The 25,989-nt window shown below is 41.8% G+C and overlaps 2 protein-coding genes across 3 annotated transcripts in view; one reads left to right on the forward strand and one right to left on the reverse strand.

Annotated features, from left to right (window-relative positions):
• LOC127572256 (PC4 and SFRS1-interacting protein-like) overlaps positions 1–2,993 on the forward strand; it is a 60,238-nt gene extending 57,245 nt beyond the window's left edge. Inside the window, exon 14 of the mRNA XM_052019236.1 lies at positions 2,818–2,993. Within this exon, the coding sequence (XP_051875196.1) occupies positions 2,818–2,978 (161 nt within the window). The 3' untranslated portion in view covers positions 2,979–2,993. The remainder of the gene's footprint in view (positions 1–2,817) is intronic.
• Positions 2,994–10,561: 7,568 nt separating this feature from the next.
• snapc3 (small nuclear RNA activating complex, polypeptide 3) overlaps positions 10,562–25,989 on the reverse strand; it is a 50,521-nt gene continuing 35,093 nt past the window's right edge. The window contains exons 8-9 of one of the 2 annotated variants that reach the window (XM_052019237.1): positions 12,271–12,378; positions 10,562–10,728 (exon numbers count right to left, since the gene is read on the reverse strand). In XM_052019237.1, coding sequence (XP_051875197.1) covers positions 10,581–10,728; positions 12,271–12,378 — 256 coding nt within the window. In that variant the 3' untranslated portion in view covers positions 10,562–10,580. The remainder of the gene's footprint in view (positions 10,729–12,270; positions 12,379–25,989) is intronic. The other variant, XM_052019238.1, reaches the window with a different exon arrangement.

The raw sequence follows: 25,989 nt of genomic DNA on the forward strand, positions 1-25,989 counted from the left end.
CATGTGGGTAATGTCCACTGCCTTGCCCTCATCAAGCACCTTTTGTCACCTCCTCAAAACTCAATCAAGTTTGCAAGACATGACCTGCCCTCCACAAAGCCATGCTCACTGTGCCTAAGCAGGCCTTGACTTCCCAAATGTGCATAAATCATATCACTCAGTATCCTCTCCAATAGGTTCCCTACCTCTGATGTGAGGCTCACTGGCCTATAATTACCTGGCTTTTCCCTATTTGCCTTCTTGAACAAAGGCACAGCATTTACTACTCTCCAGCCCTCTGGGACCTCGCCTGTTGCTAGTGAGGGCACAAAGCTCCTTGTCAAAGCTCCAGCAATCTCCTCACTTCTTTCAATATTATGGGATGTATGCCATCAGGCCTTGGGGACTTATCCACCTTAATGCTTTTCAGAAGACCCAGCACTACTTCCTCCTTTTAATCTCAAAATGTCCCAGCACATTAGCATGCCCCACTCTGTTTTCACTGTTCTTCAATTTCTTCTCCGTAAATACAGGTGTAAAGTACTCATTTATTACCTCAGCCACTTGGTCTAACTCCAAGCACAAATTCCCTCCTTGATCCTTGAGTGGACCTACCCTCTCCTTAGGTTTCCTTTTTAGTAATATGTATAAATTGCCTTGGAGTTATCCTTGACCCTACTCGCCAAGGACGTTTCATGGCCTTCCTAACTGCCTGCTGGAGCACTTTCCTGCTATCTTTGTATTCCACAAGGGCACAGTATGGTTTTGGCTTTCTTACCCTTGCGTATGCTTCCTTCTCCTTCCTGACTCTTGGGTCATCCAAGGTTTCCTTACCTTACCATCCTTGTCCTTGCTCCTGACTGGAACATGCTGATCCTGAACTCTGATCAGCTGGTCTTTAAACAACTCCCTCATGTCAGACGTAGACTTGTCCGACAGCAGCTGCTCCCAATCCACGCCCCTTGGTTCCTGTTTTATCCTGCTGTAATTTGCCCTCCCCCAGTTTTGTACCTTCCTGCAAGATCCAATTTTATCCTTACTCATAACTATCTTAAAACATAATGAGTTGTGGTCATTATTCCCAAAATGTTCACCCACTATCAGGTCTGTCACCTGGTCTGGCTCATTTCCCAAAACCAGGTCCAGTATGTTCTCTCCTCTAGTTGGACTCTGCAAATATTGTTTCAAGAACCCCTCTTGGATGCACTGAAGAAATCCCGCCCCCATCTAAACTTCTTGTATTAAGAAAGTTCCAATCAATACTGGGGAAGGTAAAGTCCCGCAGTATGACAACTGTTGTTTCTGCACTTTACCATAATCTGTCTGCATAATCTGTTCCTCCACCTCTCATTGGCTATTGGGAGGCCTATAGTATAATCCTATCAATGTAATTGCTCCTATCCTGTTTCTGAGCTCCACCCAAATTGCCTCTGTGGATAAGCCCTTCATTATGTCCTCTGAGTACGGCTGTGACATTCTCCCTTATCAGTGAAACCCCTCCACCTCTTTTACTCCCCTCTCTATCATGTCTGAAACAATAAAACCCAGGAACGTTGAGCAGCCAGTCCTGTACCTCACGCATCCAAGTCTCTGTAGTGGCAACAACATCATAATTCCGTGTACTGATCCAGGCTCTAAATTCATCCTCCTTGCCCATAATACTCCTAGTGTTGAAATAAACACATCAGTCCCACATGTCCCTTGCTGTCCTTCCTGAACTGTAGAAAATGCGGCACATGTGTGCACCTGTGTGCATGCACATGCCGGTCGGTCGATCATCTAGCGGATCGATGGCGCGAATGTGGCAGTATGGATGCACGCACTGGCAGGTCAATCGCTCAGCGGAGCACTGACAGCCCTCCGACATGTGCAACTTGACTTTTGGCGTGGGACTTCAGGGACTCGCGCGCTTTTAGGTCTCCACAGATCTTCTCGTGGATCTACAATTGTAGGTTGCTCAGTGCCTGTATTTTGATTAATATGAATCAGTAAAGATGCTTATTCTACTGCACCGTTGCTGTTCTTGCTCCCTGCATACGTAACACTTCCTTTCAGTCTTGCTTGTCATACTATCTTTCTTGCCCTCAATCCTACCACCTGTTGCCCTGCTGCTGTGGTTCCCATCCCCCTGCCACTCTAGTTTAAACCCTCCCCTCAGCCACTGCACCAGAGAAAACAATCCAATTTTATTCAATCTCTCCTTGTAGCTAATACCCTCTAATCCAGGCAGCATCCTGGTAATCCTCTTCTAAACCTTCTCCAAAGCTTCCACATACTTCCTGTAATGGGCTGACCAGAATTGCACGCAGTACTGCAAGTGTGGCCAAACCAAAGTTTTATACAACTGCACTATGACTTTCTGACTCTCATACTCTATGCTCCCAGAGATGAAGGCAAGCATGCCATACGCCGCCTTTACCACTTAATCTACTTTGTTGCCACTTTCAGGGAGGTATGGACACCTCACACTTGTTTGGATTAAGCTCCATCTGCCATTTTTCTGCCCATAACTGTAACTGATCTATATCATGCTATATCCTTTGATAACCTTTTTTACAGTTTGCAACTCCACCAATGTTTGTGTCATTTGCGAACTTACTAACTGATCCATCTATAACTTCGTCCAAGTCATATATAACATATATCACAAACAACAATGATACCTGCAGTCCTGATTTCTGCAGTATGGAATTTGAGAGGGCTTAATAACGTTTGCCATTTTTGTAGGCCATGGAAGCATTGGTAGCATGGCTGATCAATGTGTCAGATATTCATCTGTTCATGGAATGCTTGGGGCTTCCATAATCTAGCTAATGGGGCTATTTCGTCTTCTCACAGATGCTAAAACAGTGAATGGAGAAATTGCATCACAAGATGCAGAGAATGACCACTTGCTGAAAAAAGTAGAGAACAAGGCTGGGGATGAGAAGAAAAATAAAACAGACCCTGTACAGCCCCATCAAACAGGTGAGTGCTTTGGAGTGAAGTTTGAAGCTTAGGAGGAAATTAAAAAGAATTTAATGTGGTTCATACAGATCCCTGGTTACTTTCATATTTTTTTGTTGGCTTCATCTCTGTAGAACAATTTGTGCTAAGGACCTGTTGATGTTGCTTCTGAAATGGCATTAGCAATCAAATAAGCAGTACAATGGAGTGAAACTCCAAAAGTGCTGCCAATTGGTTAACTGCAAGGAAGGCATCTTTATGGGAGACTCTGCCAGAATTGCTTTTAGCCCTTTGGGGCATATGGGTAGTCACACTAAATGGTATTGATTGTAGTGTGTCATACCTATTGAGAGACCTACAAAATATGTCAGGGAAAAACTGGATTGTTTTCTTACGTTATCACAATTCGCAGAGATTCACCCAAATAATTTAATGTGTGTCAGTTCTGCTGGTGATATTTCAATAGTTGTTCCTCCCAGGTGGCTGAGCCCTGGCCCTCCTGTTGGTGATATCTTGAATTTCAATGGCATGCTTCCATATTGGTTATGGATTGATTTAGCAATACCAGCTCTAGTCTCATCTTCCAATCTAGACATATTAACAGTAACTTCTACTTTTGCATTTAATAAACTGATGCTAATTCAAAGGATGTGAAGATAGGTGAGTAAAGTCTTGGTCCACTTTGATAGAGGTGCGAAGGCTTGAGTTTTTAAATAGAAATTCAAAACTTTCTGTAAATCTTAATTTTTAACACTGAATTTCCTAGTTTTGATTGCACAGCAACACATTACATAAATTAATGTAGAAGTTCCAGTGGCAATTACCTCTATGGGCACTTGAGTTTCTTAAACATGGTTTTACATCCATAAGTCAATATTATATTGACAAATAATAGAAGCAGGGCTGATTTTACAAAGATTGTTATGCCCGTATAATCAACTTGTTACATTTGTAAGGTAACTCTTAATGTACAGTATAAGGGATAGGGTGGAGTAGTGATTAAGTTACTGGACCAGCAGCTAAAGTTCTGCATTATTGATCCAGAAATAAGAGTTTGATTTTCATTATGGCAGCTGGGGAATTCAAATTAAAGTAAATTGAGATTTTTTTTTGTTTTTCAACAAAAAAAAAACTGGTCTCATTAAAGGTAGCCATGAAAATACTGGATTGTCATGAAAAACCCAACTGGCTCACCTGTCTTAAGGGAAGGAAATCTGCCACCCTTGCCTAGTCTGGCCTAAATGCAAGTCCACATCAATCAGTGGGATTGACTCTTAACTGGCTCCTCTGCTCAGAGGCAATAGGTATAGATGATAAATATCAGCATTGCCAGTGTTATCCACATCCTATGATAAATTATTAAAATTTGTTTAGAAACATTGTTGTCCCTTTGGTTTTATGGTTGTATCAATTGAATTAGGCAATCTCACTGAATACATACCAGTTGTAATTTCAATTGATAGGGGTGGAAACTATCATCACATTTAAACTACCTTGATGACTCTGAGTAACTCTTTGGCTGGCATGGACACAGTAGGCTGATTGACCTTGTGTCTTTTCTCTTAAAGGGAACTTTATTTCCTGTCAGAAAATGATTCTCTTCAAGCTGACTTTTGAAAGAATGAAATGAGAATGTAATGTGTTGTATTTTTTCATTTCAGTGAACAGCATCAATCTGATGCACTGCAGTTGGCAAAACAACCATCAGCTGATACTGAGACTGGTCAGGTGGAGACAGGGCCACCTACTGAAAGCTGAGCAATTTTAACTGGCCCTTTGTCACCAAATCTAAAACACAGTTCTTCATGTTGGAGTTCGGAGGTGGGTTGGGATAGACGCTGCTTTTTGTATTTTGTAACTGTTCTAATATGTAGACAATTTGCTATTTAACACTGGATATCCTTTTAAAATAAAATCCCAGGAAAAAAAAGCATAGCAGCAAATAAGCACACAATATTATTACCACATAAAACTGCCGAAGCCTAGGTGTAAATTTTTTTTCTTTGACTTCTTTCTCTTCCCCTTCTTCCCCACCCCCAATCCTAAAATGTTTTGTATAATGATTTGTAGGGTGATGGTTTCCCTTTCCTTTGGATGTGTATAGTAATTCAGTGGTGTTTGAATGTTATGGTTTTTTTTTGTATTAATGCATTAAGGCCAAATCTACTCTGACACCAAATACTCATCTAGTTTTTGCTGCTATATGTCGACATTGCAGGTAGTATCATAAACATTTGTTAATCATTTTTATATTTTGCTTTGCTTTGGAAAATTAGTTAAATATTTGCATTAGCATAGTTAATTTTTTAAAAATGGCCTGTAATGTTTCTGTGAAGATGTTCATTGGTTATCATAAACATTTTTGAATTGCTTTTGTTTTTATACTCTTCTTTGTAATACTGAAAGCTACTACAGATAAGTTGCAGAAATGCTTTTAATGTGTTGGATTTTGCTTTGTTCGATGGGGAGGATTTAGGCTTTAGACATTGCTGTAAAATTGCATCAAAATAAATGTTTGCTTCATTAACAATGATCAATATTTTTGTTCAAAGAAAAACTATAGGTATTAGGATGGTGAGTGTGGATATTTTATTCCTAATGTTGGAATTGCAGGTAGTAAAAAAAACATTGACTTTTATTATTCATTTGTATGTTTTTTGATTGAGAAACTGAGCTAAGTATTTGCACTAAAGGTGACAAGATCATTTAGTGTCATTAAAATAATTTGCAGTACGTTCTCAAACCTACGCTAATGTCGTTTTGCTGGAAAAGTAGCACTGCACAATGCTTTGAGTGCATGCTTGTAGGTATTTTTTTACAGTTTTTATTTATCATGTTGGAAACCTACTGAGATCTGGAAAAGATTGCATAATTTAAAGCAGCAGGAAGGCAGGGTTATATTCTGTAATATTATTATTGCAGAAAAGCAGCAAATATTGTTACACCTGCAAAAAAGTTAATTGAAGGTGGGCTGAATGTTTCTCTTTAAAGCAAAATACTTTGGAAATAAATCTGAAATACACAACAAAATTTATTAAAAACATTTATACTCATGGTCATGGAGTATCTGAAGAGAACTAACGTTTCAGGGTCAATGACCATTTACTAGTACCAGGAAAAATAAGTTTCAAAGGGAGGTCTGTGGGTAGATTGCAATGGGGAATATGGGGTATTATGCAAGACAAAAGAATGTAGGTGCGACAGGTAAACAAAACATCACTCTTGAGGTGTAAGTGGGCATAAAATCATTGAAATTTGCAGGAGGTAAATGCTGTGGATGTTGCAAATACTCAACTTAATTCAATAATTTCAACATTGTGCTAGAAATAAGGGGTCAGGCAGCACCTGGGAAAAAGAGTTAACATTTTGAGTTGCTGATCTAATTCTGATGAATGACGTTAAAGCAAGTTAAGGTGGATAAGGCCCCCCAGGGCCTTGCAGAGATACTTGCTGCATTTTTGGCTACGGGTGAAGTTCCGGAATACTGGAGGGTGGCTTACTGTTATTTAAGAAGGGCAGCAAAGATGAGCCGAGGAATAATAGGCCGGTAAGTCTGACATCAGTGGTAGGTAAGTTACTGGAGAGGATTATAAGGGGCAGGATCTACCAGCATTTGGATAGACAAGGTCTGATCAGGGATGGTCAGCACAGCTTTATGCATGGGAAATAAGTGTCTGACAAATTCTCAAAAGTTTGTTACCTCTTCAAAAAAGATAGATGAGGGCAAGGTGGTGGACATTGTCTCTTTGCACTTCAGCAAGGTCCTTGACAAAGTCCCACATGGTAGGCTGGTCTGGAAGGTGGAGAGCTAGCTAACTGGATTCGTAATTGGCTTGATGGTAGGAAACGGTGACAGTGGAAGGTTGTTTCTCAGACTGGAGACGTGGCTAGTGGTATGTCATGGGTCGGTGCTTGGATTCTTTGTTATTTATACGAACGATTTGGATGAGAATGTACAAGGCATGGTTAATAAGTATGCAAATAATACCAAAATAGGTGGTATTGTAGACAGTGAAGGTTATCAAAAATTACAGGTAGATCTTGTTCAGCTGGGTAAGTGGGCCAAGAATTAACAAGTAGTGTTCAATCCAGATAAGTGCAAGGTATTGCATTTTGAGAAATCACATCAGGGTAGGACATGTGCAGTGAATGGAAGCACCCTGCAGAATGTTGCGGGATGGAGGAGTACAGATACATAGTTTGCTGAAAGTGGCATCACAGGTGGACAGGGTGGTGAAGGAGGTGTTTGGCATGCTGGCCTTGGATCAGTCAAGTCGTTGAGTATAAAAGTTGGGATGTTATGTTGCTGAGGCTGCACCTGGAGTATAGTGTACAGTTTTGGTTACCCTGTTACAAGGAAGATGCCATTAAGCTGGAAAGAGTGCAAAGTAGATTCGAAAGAATATTTCCAGGACTTGAGGGCCTAAGTTATAGGGAGAGGTTGTGCAGGCTAGGACTTTATTCCTTGGAGTACAGGAGACCGAGGGATAACTTTGGAGGTGTATAAAACGAAGGGCCTGTATCGGGTTAATGCACAGTCTTATTTTCCCCAGGGAAAAGGAACCAAAAGATGGAGGGTATAGGTTTAAGGTGAGAGGAGAAACATATAAAAGGGACCTGTGGGCACATAATTGAGGCAAGTACAATGAAGACATTTAAAAGGCACTTTAAGTATATGCATAGAAAAGGTTTAGAGGGATACTGGCCAAACATGGGCAAATGGGACCAACTTAGTTTGGCACCTTAGTTGGCATGGACAAGTTGGGCCAAAGGGCCTGTTTCTGTGCTGTATTACTCTGATCCTTAATGATAATTGACCCAAAAAAACATTTAACTCTGCTTTTCTCTCCATAAATGCTGCAGGACCTTATTGAGTTTTTTTTCACTTATAAATTTCTGGTTGGAAGACTGGGTGTTTTTCTTCAGTTGATTTGAGCTTTTGGAAGTGTTGTAGAGTGGTGGCAGCAAAATATCAAGAATGGGATCAAGTGTTAGTGATAGGAAACCTGGGAGATATACTAATTCTTGGCCTTTGCTGACCAACTTTATTGATTGGTCTTGTTTCCATGCTATATTTCTAAGTTCTGTATTTTCATCACATTGCCTATATCCTTCCATTTCATGAGTCTTGTAGTAATGGCTTCAACTTTTTGTTCTTCACAAGTGGTATCACTATTTAGACTTGATGTCTTTAAGACAATGGATACCTTTGATTTTCAATTGTATAGTTCTGGTGGCCTTTTTATATCACCCTGTTCTTCCCCTTTCATGCTTATCATTTTTTATGGCAACAATGTTGCACAATTCTAAAGGTGGTCCTTTTCAATTGTGCCTCTCAGGAAGTGAAACTCTGCTTAGTTCACTTAAATGGCTTTACTGTGGTGTATGATCCCTTTGCTCCCCTATGTAATTTTATTTTTCTTTGCTGTGCACTTTGCACAGCCTAAATCTCAATCAGACATGGTAATTTAAAATGTGCTTAGCATAGTTAGGGCTGATAGTGGTATTAAAGTGGTACAGTGGTATTAGCGCATCTTTCCCAGGGCACCAATGTTCAAAACAAGAGGACGTGGCTTTAAGGTATTGGGTGGGAAGTTCAAGGGTGATGTTACGAGGGAGGTTTTTCACCCAGAGAGTGGTTGGTGCATGGAATGTGCTGCCTGGGGTGGTGGTGGAGGCTGATGCATTGGACAAGTTCAAGAGATTGTTAGATAAGCATATGGAGGAATTTAAGTTAGAGGGATATGTAGGAGGAAGGGGTTAGATAGTCATAGATGTGGTTTGAAGGGTGGCACAACGTGGTGGGCCAAAGGGCCTGTATTGTGCCATATTGTTCTATGGTAAACCTTTTTTTATAGGAAGGTGAATTTATATCCTTGTTGAACTTAAAAATGTTCATAATCTGCCATTTGTACCAGAGTTGAGGGTTGCTAGAGGCATTCCAAGCTGGACAAAATTTAACAAAGCAATATTAGTTGGCCCCCAATGTCTTGTATAATTCTTTGGGTTTCCACATCTTTCCATCCTAATGTGGCTTGCAAATCATTAGCTGGACTGGAGCTTTTACATTCAAAGCCCCTGCAAAGGTTTGCTTTCTTTAAAAAGGCCAAAAAGTGGAGGCAAGGTAAAGAAGGGAACTGGAATGGATGATTAAAGATGGGCAATGAAGAACTGGTTCTGAAAATTCAAGGACAGATTGTGTGCAATTGCAGAACAGTGGATGATGATTCAGATCTTCATTTATCCTTGTACCCCCGAAACAACCATCCTCATATGATGACTACAATATCAAGAATGGGATCAAGTGTTAGTGATAGGAAACCTGGGAGATATACATTATCAGCTCATCTTTCTAATATGTCAACCTATTGAACCTTTGTCTGTACTGTCTCCAATGCAAGTACGTCACTACTTAACCAAAAGTAACAGTACTCCATTTCTGAATTACGATTTTACTGATTATTCACTGTGGCATATTGCTAATATATTACAGTATTGAAATCAGTGTGGTCAATAAAACATTTCCACTTAAAAACTGCAGTCCCCTTCCATAGATTATGTTCTGCCAATAGACAGAGCTCTGAGCTGATGCCTATGTTATAGCTACCAGTACATAAGTTTGAAAACCACTTTATCTGTGAGTACAAGAATTAAAAATTTAACTTTTGGTATATGGGGTAAAGAGAATTAGTCTCACTACAAGAACCGTACAAATCAAAGTTAACATAATTTTATCTATGGATCCCAGCATGCAGGGCAGGAACCCATGAGAAACAATGCACCTCCTTTATTACTAGCATATCATTATTCAAAAGGATTCTGCCTGTTCAAATCAGTTCCCTAGTTATAATTCATTATTCAAATTCAAGACCTCTTCCTCCCTTCATAATTTCCATCAAGGGAGAAAAAAAACTGCAAATACTTTAAAAGGGTAATAACAAATACTTAATGCCCCTACCATTAGCAACCTCAAATGAGTCAAGACCTAGGTCTTTTAATAATTTGTAAAAGAAACAAAATTGAAAATTTAATTTTAAAAATTTAATGCTGGCTGACCCAACCAGTAAGGTAACTCAGGTAACATTTACTCTACTTTTTAAAAACCTCCTTCTGCCTTGACTTCAAAGGAATAAACAGCTGTAACAGGATGAAGTTCAATCACATCAGGCCTGGTAAATGCTGCCAGGCTTGAGGTTTTGGATTACAGAAATATATTCATCAGGATCTGGAGAGTTGTGACCCAAAGTCACTTCACCTTGGCTTTCACCAATAACAGACTTCCAGTCCAGGTTGGGTTTGAAGCTGGTATCAGAAGCTAAATATCTGTTTCTAGCCCACTGTATAATCCAGTTCCCCCAGCAAATAACTTTGTAAAATTAAATTGTCTGGGTGAAATGGTGTATTCCTGCCATTAATACTTCAAAATCAATCATCAGTTTAAAGCTTTCCAGTCTACTACATGAACAAGGATTTGTTAGAATTTAAAACTATGGGCATTTAAGCTGCTTTGCCAATCCTGTAGGTTGTTATGAGTGTTCTATTTCTTCACTTTACACTGTTTACACTTTGTTGAAACTTTGGCATAGTCAAAGCTTTTCACCAGTCAGATAAAATGACTTCATTATCCCCCAGAAAGTAGACACTCAGACAACTTTTTAATTAAATATTCCAGGATCAACATAGGGATATGCAAGAAATTCTCCCAATTTATTCCCATCAGTGTCATAGTGAAGCATCCTGAAACAAGTGTCACAGAAGAAACATGGATCCTCAGGGGCAAAACTATCATTGTTGGTCACCCACCTGGAACAAAAGAAACAGTAAAATAATTTTTAGAAATTATGCTCAAACAAAAGTTTTCATATTCCTACAACTGGGAGATCACTTCTATTCCAATTAAAGATTGACTTTTATACTTTCACAACCGACATTTTCTCTGATGTTCTTGGATCAAGAATTTCCTGTTCAGCTCTGCCATATTGAGCAGTTTGCTAACTTGTTGCATTACAATTGAAGTGTAAGATATTACTGCAAGTTACATTTCCATTTCACAATTAAAATACAACAAGCAATATGGCATCACAACTGTATTCCTGAGTTTGGATCAGTACTTTACATGCTGTTCAAATATTTCCATGCTGCTGATAATTCGGTTGTCATAAGGCAGTTTTTGAAACCTGTCTTAAACTACTTCAAGGTTGATTAACTGCAAGTCATGTGTTCTTAGATGTTTTTCCATGAGGTAAAGAAAGGTTAGCTTGTAGATTGACATGGGTTAACTGAGTATCACAGCTAAAAACTATTTTAATGCCTGAGCCAGCTAGATGATTTGCTACTAAAATAAAATTCAACCACGCAATAGCCTCTTTCAAATGAATTTTGCAAATCCAAATGGAATGGGTTCATTTAGCACGATTATACATTTGCAAAAGGTTCAAAGTAATTTGACAATCAAATTGTGGCATCTAAACAATTTGAAGCAGAAAAGAACTGCTCTCGGATTAAGATTAACTGCTCTCAATACTAGAGGGCATAGCTTTAAGGTATTGGGTGGGAAGTTCAAGGGAGATGTTAGAAGTAGGTTTTTCACCCAGAGAGTGGTTGGTGCATGGAATGCGCTGCCTGGGATGGTGGTGGAGGCTGATACGTTGGTCAAGTTCAAGAGATTGTTAGATAAGCACATGGAGGAATTTAAAATAGAGGGATATGTGGGAGGAAGGGGTTAGATAGTCTTAGGTGTGGTTAGAAGGTCGGCACAACATGGTGGGCTGAAGGGCCTGTATTGTGCTGTATTCATCACTGGAAAAATATGCTGTTTGACCTTGAAAACTGCACTTAGTTAAAAATACAGTTAAATTGAGTTAAAGTTACTGATTTTAATGATTCAAACATGGCGTGCTCAATTTCTAAAACATGGAACAAATATTTTGGGTAGCCCCTGTGAAAACCTCATTTCAGAATTCACTCACTGAATAAATAGCCATCCACTGCACATCTTTCGCCAAAAAACTCTGCCCACCTCCTCAGACCAAGCAGTGTCAGAAAAGTGCATGCTTTTGACTTGTATGCATTTTGCTATCCTATCAAACCACCCTCAACTTTGCTAAATATACCTTGAATTCTCCTGGCTTCAGTGAAGCGTGTCCTTCAAAGGGACAGTGTGTGCATTGCATTGGGATAAAAAAAATGTAAATAGGCTTTCTCCATGGTTCAGTTTGAAAATTCTGAATACATACTTGGCAAAAGAATAAGTTGATTCATGATCAGCAATGGTATTCCTTTTCATCTACCAAGTACAATTTTGTGAAAAATAAACTATGTTGTCTTTAACAGCATACAACCCACCTGACTATAAATAACTTGCAAACAGAGCACTTGCGAGTCCACATCCAGGGCTTTTTGATCACACATGGGTACAATGTCTTATCTAGGCAATCATCATGATGGACAACTCTGTGACAGCAAATAGATATTAATAGCTACATTAATTCTAAACTTTATCACACAAGTGCCAAGTTTGAAAAGTAATGATCCTGTTAGTTTGTTGGTGCCCAGTCACGTTCTATGCATTGTGCACTGAATGATTAAATTTCTTAAAATTTAAATTTTATTTACAGCATGGTAACAGGCCCTTCCGGCCCAACAAGTTCACGCTGCCCATTTTAAACCCAAATTAACCTACCCGTACGTCTTTGGAATGTGGGAGGAAACCAGAGCACCTGGAGGAAACCCACACGGACACAGGAGAATGTACAAACTCCTCACAGACAGCAATGGGAATCAAGAACAACGTCCATAAGAACACTGACAATTTTTTATTATTTAGCTCGTCAAAATTTAGCTTGTTATTATTATTTGTCAGAGCAGGCCCTTCAGCCCACCCTGTCCATGTTGACCATCAAGTACCCATTATACTAATCCCATTTAACAAGACTTGGTCAGTGGCCTACTATGCTTTGGTGATCCAAGTGCTTGTCTCAATATAAATGTTTGTAGAAGTCTCAGCCTCCACCACCGTACTCTCAGTAAACTCCAATCAGTCACTGGGTGAGAAAATTCTTTCCTTATATCCCCTCTAAACCTCTTACCCTAAATTCATGCCCTCTGGTTACAGGTAACGCTGCTATGGGGAAATGTTTATTGTCTACCCTTTCCATGCCCCTCATAATTTTGTACACCACTATCAGGTCTCCCGTCAGCCTTGTCCACTCCAAGGAAAACAAACTCAGCTCATCCAGTCCCTCTTCATAACCGAGGCAGACCTTCCCTGGCAACATCCTGGTGAATTTTCTTTGTACTTTCTCCAGAGCAATCACATTTTTTTTATTATATGGTGGCAACCAAACCTACACAATATTCCAGATGTGGACTCACCAATGATTTATAAAGTTGTACCATAAATTCTTTGCTCTTAGATTCCATGTCCCAACAAATAAAGGCCAGCATTTCCCATGCCTTCTTTATCACCCTGTTCACCTATACTGCCACCTACAGAGATCTGTGGACTTCTACCCCAAGGTACCTCTGTTCCTCAGTACTCCCTTGGGCCTCATCATTCATTGTGTATGTCCGACACTTAATTGGCCTTCCAAAATGCATTGCTTTGGAAAAAATCAGGATTAAATTACTGATAGGTGTGGTGGCATTGTAGAGTAAAAGCCAGAAGGGACAGCTAAAGGGAAAATACAAAGTGACATGGCAGATTTTCATTGTTCTGCACAGTTATACAAATGTGAAGTCAAGTAATACCATGCTAAATTCCAAGCGAGAGGGCCTTTGCACTAGCAATTCAAAGACAGAACCCAATCTTGATCTTGGGCACATGGATGAAGGCAAATATTCCAGCACAAAATGGAGAGTACCATAGAACCATAGAACAAGACAGGCCCTTTGGCCCACCATGTTGTACCACCCTTCAAACCACACCTAAGACTATCTAACCCCTTCCTCCCACATATCCCTCTATCTTAAATTCCTCCATATGCTTATCTAACAATCTCTTGAACTTGTCCAACGTATCAGCCTCCACCACCACCCCAGGCAGTGCATTCCATGCACCAACCACTCTCTGGGTGAAAAACCTCCCTCTGACATCTCCCTTGAACTTTCCATCCAATACCTTAAAGCCATGTCCTCTTGTTTTGAGCATTGGTGCCCTGGGAAAGAGGCGCTGGCTGTCTACTCTATCTATTCCTCTCAATATCTTGTATACCTCTATCATGTTTCCCCTCATCCTCCTCCTCTCCAATGAGAACAGCCCTAGCTCCTTTTGTCTCTCCTCATAATCCATAGTCTCTAATCCAGGCAGCATCCTGGTAAATCTCCTCTGCACCCTTTCCAACGCCTCCACATCCTTCCTATAATGAGGCGACCAGAACTGGAAACAGTACTCCCAAGTGTGGCCTAACTAGAGTTTTGTAAAGCTGCATCATCACTTCGCGGCTCTTAAACTCAATCCCCCGATTTGTGAAAGCTAACATCCCATAAGCTTTCTTAACTACCCTACCTACCTGTGAGGCGACTTTCAGTGATCTGTGGATATGAACCCCCAGATCCCTCTGCTCCTCCACACGGCCCAGAATCCTGCCATTTACCTTGTACTCCGCCTTGGAGTTTGTCCTTCCAAAGTGTACGACCTCACACTTCTCTGGATTGAACTCCATCTGCCACTTGTCAGCCCAGCTCTGCATCCTATCAATATCCCTCTGCAAGCTTCTACAGCCCTCCACACTATCCACACCACCACCAATCTTTCTATCATCTGCAAACTTGCTAACCCAGCCTTCCACCCCCTCATCTAAGTCCTTAATAAATATCACAAAAAGTAGAGGTCCCAGAACCAATCCCTGTGGGACACCACTCGTCACAGCCCTCCAATCCGAATGCACTCCCTCCACCACAACTCTCTGCTTTCTACAGGCAAGCCAATTCTGAATCCACACGGCCAAGCCTCCCTGGATCCCTTGGCCTCTACCATGCGGAACCTTGTCGAACACCTGACTAAAATCCATGTAGACCACATCCACTGCACTACCCTCATCAATCTTCCTGGTCACCTCCTCAAAGAACCCTATCAGGCTTGTGAGGCAAGATCTTCCCTTCACAAAGCCATGCTGGCTGTCCCTAATCAGTCCATGATTCTCTAAATGCTCATAGATCCTATCTCTTAGAATCCTTTCTACAGCTTACCCACCACAGACGTAAGGCTCACTGGCCTGTAATTCCCTGGACTATCCCTACTACCTTTCTTGAATAAGGGGACAACATTTGCCACCCTCCAATCCTCCGGTACCATCCCTGTGGACGAGGACTCAAAGATCCTAACCAATGGTTCAGCAATTTCCTCCCTCGCCTCACGAAGCAGCCTGGGGAATATTCCATCAGGCCCCGGGGACTTATCTGTCCTAATATTTTCTAACAACTCCAACACATCTTCTCTCTTAATATCTACATACTCTAGAACATTACCCTCACCAACACTGTCCTCAGCATCATCAAGACCCCTCTCCTTGGTGAATACTGAAGAGAAGTATTCATTGAGAACCTCACCCTCTTCCACAGCTTCCAGGCACATCCTCCCACCTTTGTCTTTAATCGGACCTACCTTTACCCTAGCCATCCTTCTGCTCTTCACGTACGTAGTGTACGTAATGTAGCATCAGAAATGTTGTTCTCTAAATGAGACAATAAAACCCTGAGGTGTCTGCAATTTCAAGTGCCAAGATAAGATTGAACAAAACAAAAAGGGCAAGTTTTCTTGGGCACATTACCAAAAGGCATATCTCAACTTGGTGACAAATCTTGCAGAACCCAAATGACTCAAAACTCCACACCAGGTCGTCATGCCTTATTTTAACAAAAAGATCACTAGACAGTGGCTGGGATAACGCATACCAATCTGATCACTACATTACAGGAAGGATGTAATAGCACTAAAGAGTGTAAAGAAAATTTGGGAATATTGCTGAGCCTGGTAAATTTTATTTAAGAGGAGAGATTGGCTAGGCTGGGATTTTTCCCATCAACCAGAAGAAGCTGAGAGGAGAGTTAACTGTTGTATATAAAATTACAAGATGCCCAGATACATAGGATGAACAGGAAGGAGCCATTTCCTTAAGCAAAAATGTCAATAACAAAATATTAAGGATGAAGGAGGATGAAGTTTGTGGATATATAAATGATTTGGATGAAAATGTGGATGGGTGGGTTTGTAAGTTTGCAAACGACACAAAGATTGGTAGTGTTGTGGAATGCACAGAAGATTGCCAAAGGGTACAGTGGGATATAGATCAGTGGCAGATATAGACAGAATGGCAGGTGGAGTTTAATCCGGCCAAGTGTCAGGTGTTGTAATTTGGAAGATCAAATGTAAAGGGACAGTACACAGTTAATGGCAAGACCCTTAACAGCTTTGATGTACAGAGGGATCTTGGGGTCCAAGTCCATGGCTCCTTGGGGGTGGCTGCATGGGTTGGTGGGGAGGGCATATGGCATGGTTGCCTTTATTAATTGAGGCACTGAATTCAGGAGTCAAGAAGTTATGTTGCGGCTTTGTAGGACTCTGGTTTTGCTACATCTAGAGTATTGCATTCAATTCTGGTTGCCCCATTACGAGAGGAATGTGGAGGCTTTGGAAGAGGGTGTAGAGGAGGCTTACCAGGATGCTGCCTGGATTGGAGGGCATGTACTGTGACGAGAGGTTTCATGGACTTGGGTTGTTTTCTCTGGAGCAGCAGAGGCTGAGGGGAGACCTGATAGAAGTTTCTAAGATTATGAGAGGCATAAGTAGACAGCTGGTGTCTTTTTCCCAGGGTTTAATACTGGAGGGTATGCATTTGGGGTGAGAGGGGATAAGTTCAGGGATCGGTGCCGGGTCCATTGTTGTTTATCATCTATATTAATGATTTAGGTGATAATGTGGTAAACTGAGTCAGCAAATTTGCAGATGACACCAAGACTGGGGGTGAAGTGGACAGCGAAGAAGGCTGTCAAAGCTTGCAAAGTGATCAGGACCAGCTGGAAAAATGGCTGATGCAATTTAATGTAGATAACTGTGAGGTGATGCACTTTGGGAGGACAAACCAGGGTAAGAAATGCACAGTGAATGGTAGGGCACCGAGGTGTGCAGCAGAACAAAGGGACCTGGGAATACAGATCCATAATTTCTTGAAAGTGGCATCGCAGGTAGATAGGGTCGTAAAAAGAGTTTTTGACACATTGGCCTTCATAAGTCAGGGCATTGAGTACAGGAGTTGGGATGTTATGTTGAAGTTGTACAAGACATTGGTGAGGCCAAGTTTAGAGTATTGTGTACAGTTCTGGTCACCTACCGACAGAAAAGATATCAATAAGCTTGAAAGAGTGCAGAGAAAATTTACACAGATGTTGGCAGGACTTGAGGACCTGAGTTACAGGGATAGGTTGAATAGGTTAGGACTTTATTTCCCAGAGCGCAGGAGAATGAGGGGAGATCTTATGGAGGTATACAAAATTATGAGGGGTATCGATAGGGTGAATATGCAGGCTTTTTCCCCTCAGGTTGGGTGAGACTAGAACTAGAGGTCATAGGTTTAGGGTGAAAGGTGAAGTATTTAAGGGGAATCTGAGGGGGAACAACCTCACTCAGAGGATGGTGAGAGTGTGGAATGAGCTGCCAGCGGAAGTGGTGGATGCGGGTTCAATTGCAATATTTAAGAGAAGTTTGGATAGGTGCATGGATGAGAGAGGTATGGAGGGATATGGTCTGGGTGCAGGTAGATAGGACAAATCAGAAAACCAGGCCTGCATGGACTAAATGGGCCGAAGGGCCTGTTTCTGCACTGTAGTGCTTGCTCTATGACTCTATAGAAGTCAGAGGGTAAATTGGTAAATTGTTTTATTATTCTCACATGTACCAAGGTACAGTGAAAAACTTTGTTTTGCATGCTAACCATACAGATCATTTCATCACATCAGTAAATTAAGGTAGTACATGGAAAACCAATAACAGAATGCAGAATAAAGTGTTACAGTTACAGGGAAAGTGCAGTGCAGGCAGACAATGAGGTGCAAGGCAAAAACTAGGTAGACTGTGAGATCAAGAGTCCATTCTTATTGTACTAGGGAACCATTCAATAGACTTATAACAGCGGGATAGAAGCTGTCCTTGAGCCTGGTGGTATGTGCTTTCAGGCTTTTGTATTGTCTGCCTGATGGGACGGGGCAGGAGAGAGAATATCCAGGGTCGGTTAAGCCTTTGATTATGTTCGCTGCTTTACCGAGGTAGTGAGAAGTATAGATAGAGTCCATAGAGGGGAGGCTGGTTTCCATGATGTGCTGAGCTGGATCCACAACTCTCTGCAGTTTCTTGTGGTCTCAGGCAGAGCATCTGGATAGGATGCTTTCCATGGTGCATCTATAAAAGTTGATGAGGGTCAAAGGGGACACGCCAAATTTCTTTAGCCTCCTGAGAAAGTAGAGGCACTTGTGTGCATGGAGGGTAGTGACTGCTTTGAGACAGTGGACTGGTGCATGTTCAAAGACTCAGCTGCCAGCCTTGATGCGTATGTCACCACCATCACAGACTTTATCAGCAAGTGTGTTGAGGACCAAAGAGAACAATATGGGTGTTCCCAAACCAGAAACCATGGATGAACTGGGAGATCCACTCCCTACTGAAGTCAAGGACTGCTGCACACAAATCTGGTGATCCTGATCTGTACAAGAGATCGAGATACGACCTTTGGAAAGCTATCAGGGATGCCAAGAGGCAATACCAACTCAAAGTAGACTCCCAGATCAGCTGTCAGCTATGGCAGGGCTTACATGCCATAACAGGCTACAAGACAAAGACGGGCTGCATAGTTAACAACAGCGCATCCCTTCCTGATGAGCTTAATGCATTCTATGCATGTTTTGATCAGAAGGGAAGTGGATTGTCACCACCAACCCTGACAGCCTCCAATGCAACTGAACCTGTGATTACCGCTGAGGACATAAGATCAGTCTTCCGGAGAGTGAAAACGAGGAAAGCACCTGGCCCAGATGGTGTCTCTGGCCGTGTGCTCAGATCTTGTGCTGATCAGCTGGCAGAAGTATTTGCAGACATATTTAACCTCTCCCTGCTTCAATCTCAGGTTCCCACCTGTTTTAAGAAAACCACTATCATCCCGGTACCAAAGAAAAGCAAGGTAAAATGCCTCAATGAGTGCCGACCAGTGGCTCAGACATCCACCATCATGAAGTGCTTTGAGAGGTTGGTCATGGCACACATCAACTCCAGCCTCCTAGATAATCTTGACCCACTGCAATTCGCCTAACGCCGAAACAGGTCTACAGCAGATGCCATCTCCCTGGCCCTACACTCAGCTCTGGAGCATCTGGACAGTAAAGACACCTACGTTAGACTATTGATTATTGCCTTCAATACAATAACCCAAGCAAACTTGTCACCAAACTCCGAGACCTAGGACTCAACACCTGTAACTGGATCCTTGACTTTCTAACAAACAGACCGCAATCAGTGAGGATAGGCAGCAATACCTCTAGCACGATTACTCTCAACACTGGTGCCCACAATGCTGTGTCCTCAGCCCTCTACTCTACTCCCTATACACTCATGACTGCGTGGCCAGATTCTGCTCTAACTCCATCTACAAGTTTGCAGATGATACCACCGTTGTAGGCCGTATCTCAAACAGCGATGAGTCGGAGTACAGGAAGGAGATAGAGAGCTTAGTGGAATGGTGTCATGACAACAACCTCTCCCTCAATGTCAACAAAAGAGCTGGTCATTGACTTCAGGAAAGGGGGCGATGTACATGCACCTATCTACATCAACAGTGCTGAGGTTGAGAGGGTTGAGAGCTTCAAGTTCCTGGGAGTGAACATCACCAACAGCCTGTCCTAGTCAAATCACATAGATGCCACGGCCAAGAAAGCTCACCAGCGCCTCTACTTCCTCAGGAGGCGAAAGAAATTTGGTTTGTCCCCTTTGACTCTAACCAACTTTTATCAATGCACCATAGAAAGCATCCTATCTGGATGCATCGCGGCTTGGTATGGCAACTGCTCTGCCCAGGATTGCAAGAAACTGCAGAGAGTTGTGGACACAGCCCAGCGCATCACGGACACCAGCCTCCACTCCTTGGACTCTTGTCTTTACCTCTCGCTGTCTTGGTGAAGCAGCCAGCATAATCAAAGACCCCACCCACCCGGGTCATTCTCTCTTCTCTCCTCTTCCATCAGTTAGAAGGTACAGGAGCCTGAGGGCACATACCACCAGACTTAAGGACGGCTTCTACCCCACTGTGATAAGACTATTGAATGGTTCCCTTATATGATGAGATGGACTCTGACCTCACGATCTACCTTGTTGTGACCTTGCACCTTACTGCACTGCACTTTCTCTGTAGCTGTGACACTTTACTCTGTACTGTTACTGTTTTTACCTGTACTACATCAATGCACTCTGTACTAACCCAATGTAACTGCACAGTGTAATGAAGTGACCTGTACAATCAGTATGCAAGACAAGTTTTTCCACTGTACCTTGGTACAAGTGACAATAATAAACCAACACCAATACCAATAGTGTTTGATGGTTGTGGTAATGTTCTGGCTGGAGGCCCATGACTCATGGTGTTCCGCAGGTCCTCTGCTGTTTGTAATATATATATCTGACTTGGATGAAAACGTGAATGGGTGGGTTAATAAGTTTGCAGACAATAAAGATTGGTGCTGTGTGGTGATTGCGAAAGGATACAGCGGGATACAGATCAGTTGCAGAGATGGGTGGAGAAATGGCAAATACAGTTTAATTGGGCCTAGTGTGAGGTGTTGCACATTGGGATATCAAATGTAAAAGGACAGTAAACAGTGAATGGAAGGACACTTAACAGTGCTGATGTACAGAGGGATCTTGGGGTCCAAGTCCTTAGCTCCCTGAAAGTTGCTCCCTGAAAGTTGATAGGGCAGTAAAGTTGGTGTATGGCATGCTTGCCTTTATTAGTTGAGGCATCAAGTTCAAGAGTCAGAAAGTTATGTTGCAGCTTTATAAAACTCTGCTTTGGCTGCATCCGGAGTATTGCATTCAATTCTGGCCGCCCCATTAAAGGAGGGATGCGAAAGCTTCGGAGACGATGCCAAAGAGATTTTCCAGGATGCTGCCTGGATTAGAGGGCACGTGTTTTGAGAAGAAGTTGGACAAACTTGGGTTGTTTTCTCTGGAGGCTGAGGGGAGACTTGATAAAAGTTTATAAGATTATGAGATAGAGCAGACAGTTGGTATATTTGTCCCAGAGTCTAAATGTCTAATATTGGAAGGCATGCATTTCAAAGGAGATAAGCAGGACAAGTTTTTTTTATATATATATACACACACACACACACACACACACACACACACACACACACACAAAGTGGTAGGTGCCTGGAAGGGGTGGTGGGGGAGACCGATGTTGAGGCATTTAAGAGGCCCTTAGATAGGCACATGAATATACAGAAAATGAAGGGATATGGACTGCATGTAGCCAGAAGGGATTAGATGTCATTAGCTTAATTAGTTCAGCACAACACTGTGGGCCGAAGGACCTGTTCCATGTTCTACAAGATTAATAAATCTAAAGACTATGTCTTCCACTGCTGTAAAAGGACCTTAAATATAAAATATACTACTAAGTGTACAACAATAGGTATTGTCAGTGTATTTCTGAATTCTCCAAATAATTTTTAGGAATAAAAAATGTAACACCATTAATAAATTATTCAAAACTTTGTAACAAATGAACATAATTAGTATTGCTGAAACTTTATACAAAACACATTTGTATTTTAAAAGCACTTGGCTGTATCAGAGCTTTTGTAATATGCTTTGTTTCACACTGTTGCTTTGAGTTGTCTACTTGGCTCTATGTATGAACAAGATTTCACAAAGAGTCAGTTGAATCAGATACACCTGAATTGCACCCCTGCACAATTGCACCCCTGAATTGCACATGAAGGATAAAATCTTGCATACCACCCTCCTGCAGAGGAAAAAAACAAAAATAAAATCAATCATTTGGAAAGAATTAACTGAACTGCTTCATTAAAAAGGGAGTGAAATGATACCTGTTCACCACTTGATGTAAGCAGGGATGTGCAGCAGGAAGTTAAGACGTATGTTGAGAAGATTTGAGTACAGCAGATTGCAACTGTACAAAAGTTGTGTGTGCAATCTTGATCTCCATATCTGAGGAATAATGCTCTTGCTATGGAGGAGGTGCAGCAAAGGTTCACTGGATTGATTCTGGGGACAGCAGGACTGAAATATGGACAGAGATTGGGAAAGTTGGGCTTGTATTTCCAATAGTTTAGATGAATAAGAGGCAATCTTATTGAAATTTGTAAAAGCCTGACAGGACTGGATAAACGAGAAGTATGAAAGATGTTCATATGGTGCGAAAGTCCAGAAACAGAGGTCACAGTCTAAAGAAATAGAATAAACCATTTCCGATATTCATCCAAAGAGTGGTGAATTGGTGGAATTCTTGACCACAGTGGCAGTAGAGGCCAAATCATTAAATATATTCAAGGAGTTAGATATAGTTCTGAAACCTAAACAGATGTGAGAGGGGAAAGATTTAAAAGGGACCTGAGGGGCAACTTTTTCCACGCAGAAGGTGGTGAGTACATGAAACGAGCTGCCAGAGGAAGTGGTTGAGACAGGTACAATAGTATCATTTAAGAAGCACTCGTATAGGTATATGGAGGGGCAGTGCTTAGAGGGATATGGGCCGAACGCATGAAACTGGGACCAGTTGGGTGGGCACTGTGGTCGGCATGGACTCACTGGGTCGAAGGACCTGTATCAAGGGAAATGGGGAGAAAGCAGGAACCTGGAACTGAATTTGGATGATCAGCCATGGTCATACTAAATGGCACAGCAGGCTGGAAGGCTGAATCGCTTACTCCCATTTTTTACATTTGTGTGTGTTTGTCTATTTTATGTATGAAGGCTGAACCCCTCCAAAAGTCAGCTAAAAAAAAATCATATTTAAAAATTATAAGATGGCAAATCCTGGGATTCAAATCAGTAGTATCTGTTCATCTCCAGTAATAATTCATAGTTTCACTATTTTTGGCTCCCTTCCTCTCCTCCAACAACATTCAACCCAAACTCACTATGCAGGAAGATATTTCATTCAGTGGTTTAACATTCTAATTAAATTCCACCAAGTATTTAAAATGCTTCAGCATTAAAACTAAAATACCTATTGTCGATGTCTAGTCTGAGTCTTGAAACCAAAACCATCCTCATGCCTTGATCTATAGCAAAATTCTCCAGGATTCATTGAAGTCCTCAACTTGGTGCAGATCTCTCAATCCTCTTTCCTACTTAAAACCTTCTTACACACCCCTTGTAGAAAATATCAATCCTAGGACCTAACCACTTTAAGTAGTTGGCACTTCCATGAAAATCTACTCCTGAACAAAATGGTACTTCCCGCCTCTCAATCTATTTAGTGAATATTAGTGGCACATTTTCCAGAGATTCAGATGTTGAAAGGTCAGAAAGCCACAGCTATGCAGTAAAAGTGACATGCAAGCAAAATTGAAGCTTTTTGATGCCATATGTAGATAGACCAATAAGGAGCATTACTGGACCTTATAATTGGGGAATGTATTTGGTCAAGTGGAGGGAGTGTCGGTAAGGGAGCATTTTGCAGACAGTGACTATAACTCCATATATTTTAAAGTGGTTGTGGAAAAGGGTAGGGATGGACCAGTAATATAGATCCTAACTTCAGGAAGGCCAATTTCATTAACATAAAGGAGGACCTGACAAAGGTAGATTGAGAGCATCTACGTGCAGTTAAGTCTACATCTGCACTGTGGGAAGCATTCAAAGCAGAAATAGCAAGAGTTCAAGGCCAACATGTTCTTGTCAGGGTAAAAGCCAGGGGTAACAGATATAGGGAACCCTGGATGTCGAGGAATACTGAGGGTTAGATAAAGAGAAAAAAGGAAGTATACGACAGGTATAAGGAAGTAATGACAGGGAAGACCCAGCAAGAGCATAGAGGCACTTGAAAAGGAAATTAGGAAGGCAAAGAGGGGTCACAGAGAGAAAAAAAATCACTGGCAGACAGTATTAAGGTAAATTGGAAGGCATTCAATATGTACATTAAGGGTAAAAGAATAACCAGGGAAAAAGTAGGACCCCTTAGGAACTACATGGACAATCTGTGCATGGAGCCAGAAGATATAGGTGAGGTCCTAAATGAATACCTTTCATTATTATTCACAAAGGAAACAGACTTTGGAGTTGGAGAATTCATTGAAGGGGTAGGTGAAAGTCTAGTGCAGGTCCCCATAGATAAAGAGGAGGCACTGGATTTATCTGAGGCTGCTACAGGAGGCAAGGGAAAACATTGCTGTGGCTCTGGCTGAGATTTTTAAACCTTCACTGGACATAAGTGTAATAACAAATGACTGGAGGACTGCAAAGGCTCCCCCTTTCAAGGCAGGCAGCAGGGAAAAGCCTGGCAACTAGAGACCCATTAGCCCAACATCAATGGTAGGGAAGATATAGGAAAAATACTGAGGATTAATGATCAGGGACTAACCAGATTAGCCAGTACGGCTTTGTCAGGGGCAGATTGTCTGACCAATCTGATTGATCTGTTTGAAGAGGTAACAAAGAGATAACAATGGAAGCAGGGCAGTAGATGTGATTTGCATGTACTATAAGGCCTTTGACTTGGTCTCACATGGGAGACTGGTTCAAAAGATTAGGGTTTATGGGATCCAGGACAAATTGGCAGATTGGATCCAACACTGGCTTGGCAATAGGAGGCAGAGGGTAATGGTAGAGGGTTGTTTTTGCGATTGGATGCCACAGGGACCCTTGATGTTTGTAATACACTTGAATGACTGGGTGTGGATGTGGGATGCATTATCGGCAAGTTCACAGATGACACGAAGATTGGCGGAGTTGTTGATTGTGTGGAAGGTAGTCTCAGGCTCCAGAGAGATAGCAATGTGTTGCTGAAATGGGCTGAAAAATGGCAGGTAAAAGTTTAATCCAGATGAATGTGAGGTGTTGGAAGTACTAATAAGACTAGGACATACAGTGCACCATAAATGAGTCTTGGGGAGAACTGAGGAACAGAGTGATCTAGGAGTACATGTCCACAGATCCTTGAAGATGGCATTGCAGATAGAACGTATTTAGGAAGGCATATGGGATACCGCCCCTCATTCATCAGGGCATCAAATACAGAAAAGTACAGAGGTTACTTTTCAACTTTATATAACCTTTGCCAGATCTCAACTGCAGTAGCATGTGCAGTTCTGGTCACAATGCTATAGGAAGGATGTGAGAGTGCTGGAGTGGGTGCAAAGGAGATTCATCAGGACGTTGGAAGGGATGGAGCAGTTAGGAGGAGAGACTGGAGAAGCTAGATCTGTTCTCCCTGGAGAAGAGGAGGATAAGGGGGGACATGACTGAGGTCTATAGTTAGAGCAGACTTTCCCCAGGTCAGAGGAGGTGGAGAACACAGAGATGTAGGGGGGGGGGGGGGGGGGGGGTGTGTGTGTGTGTGTGTGTGTGTGTGTGTGTGTGTGTGTGTGTGTGTGTGTGTGTGTGTGTAGAGATTTAGAGGGGACGAGGGGCCCTTCTTCACCCAGAGAATGGTAAGTACCTGGAATATCCCACCTGAGAGAGTGGTTGAAGCGAGTCATTGATAGCATGTAAGGAGTGTCTAAGATGAGTACTTGAATCACCTAGGTATAAAACATTATTGACCAAGTGCTGGAAGATGGGATTAATACAGAAGTATGCCCACTGGTCAGCATGGACGAGTTAGGCTGAATGGCCTGTTTCCATGCTGTATGATTCTATGACTCTATTAAATATTTGTTAGAGACAACTCAAGCACAATGCAAGTCCTCCTTCTTAAGTGTTAAGACAACTAAGCAGCAAAGCTATTCGTATTCGCGGGTAGATATAATATCCAAACTGTCACCCTTTCTGATCAGAGAAGGGTAGCAAATCATATGGTGTCAGTTGCAGGAATGAGTAGGAACTGAACAAGGTCAAGA

The sequence above is a fragment of the Pristis pectinata genome, chromosome 7 (assembly GCF_009764475.1).
Source record: "Pristis pectinata isolate sPriPec2 chromosome 7, sPriPec2.1.pri, whole genome shotgun sequence".
NCBI classification, from domain to species: Eukaryota; Metazoa; Chordata; class Chondrichthyes; order Rhinopristiformes; family Pristidae; genus Pristis; species Pristis pectinata.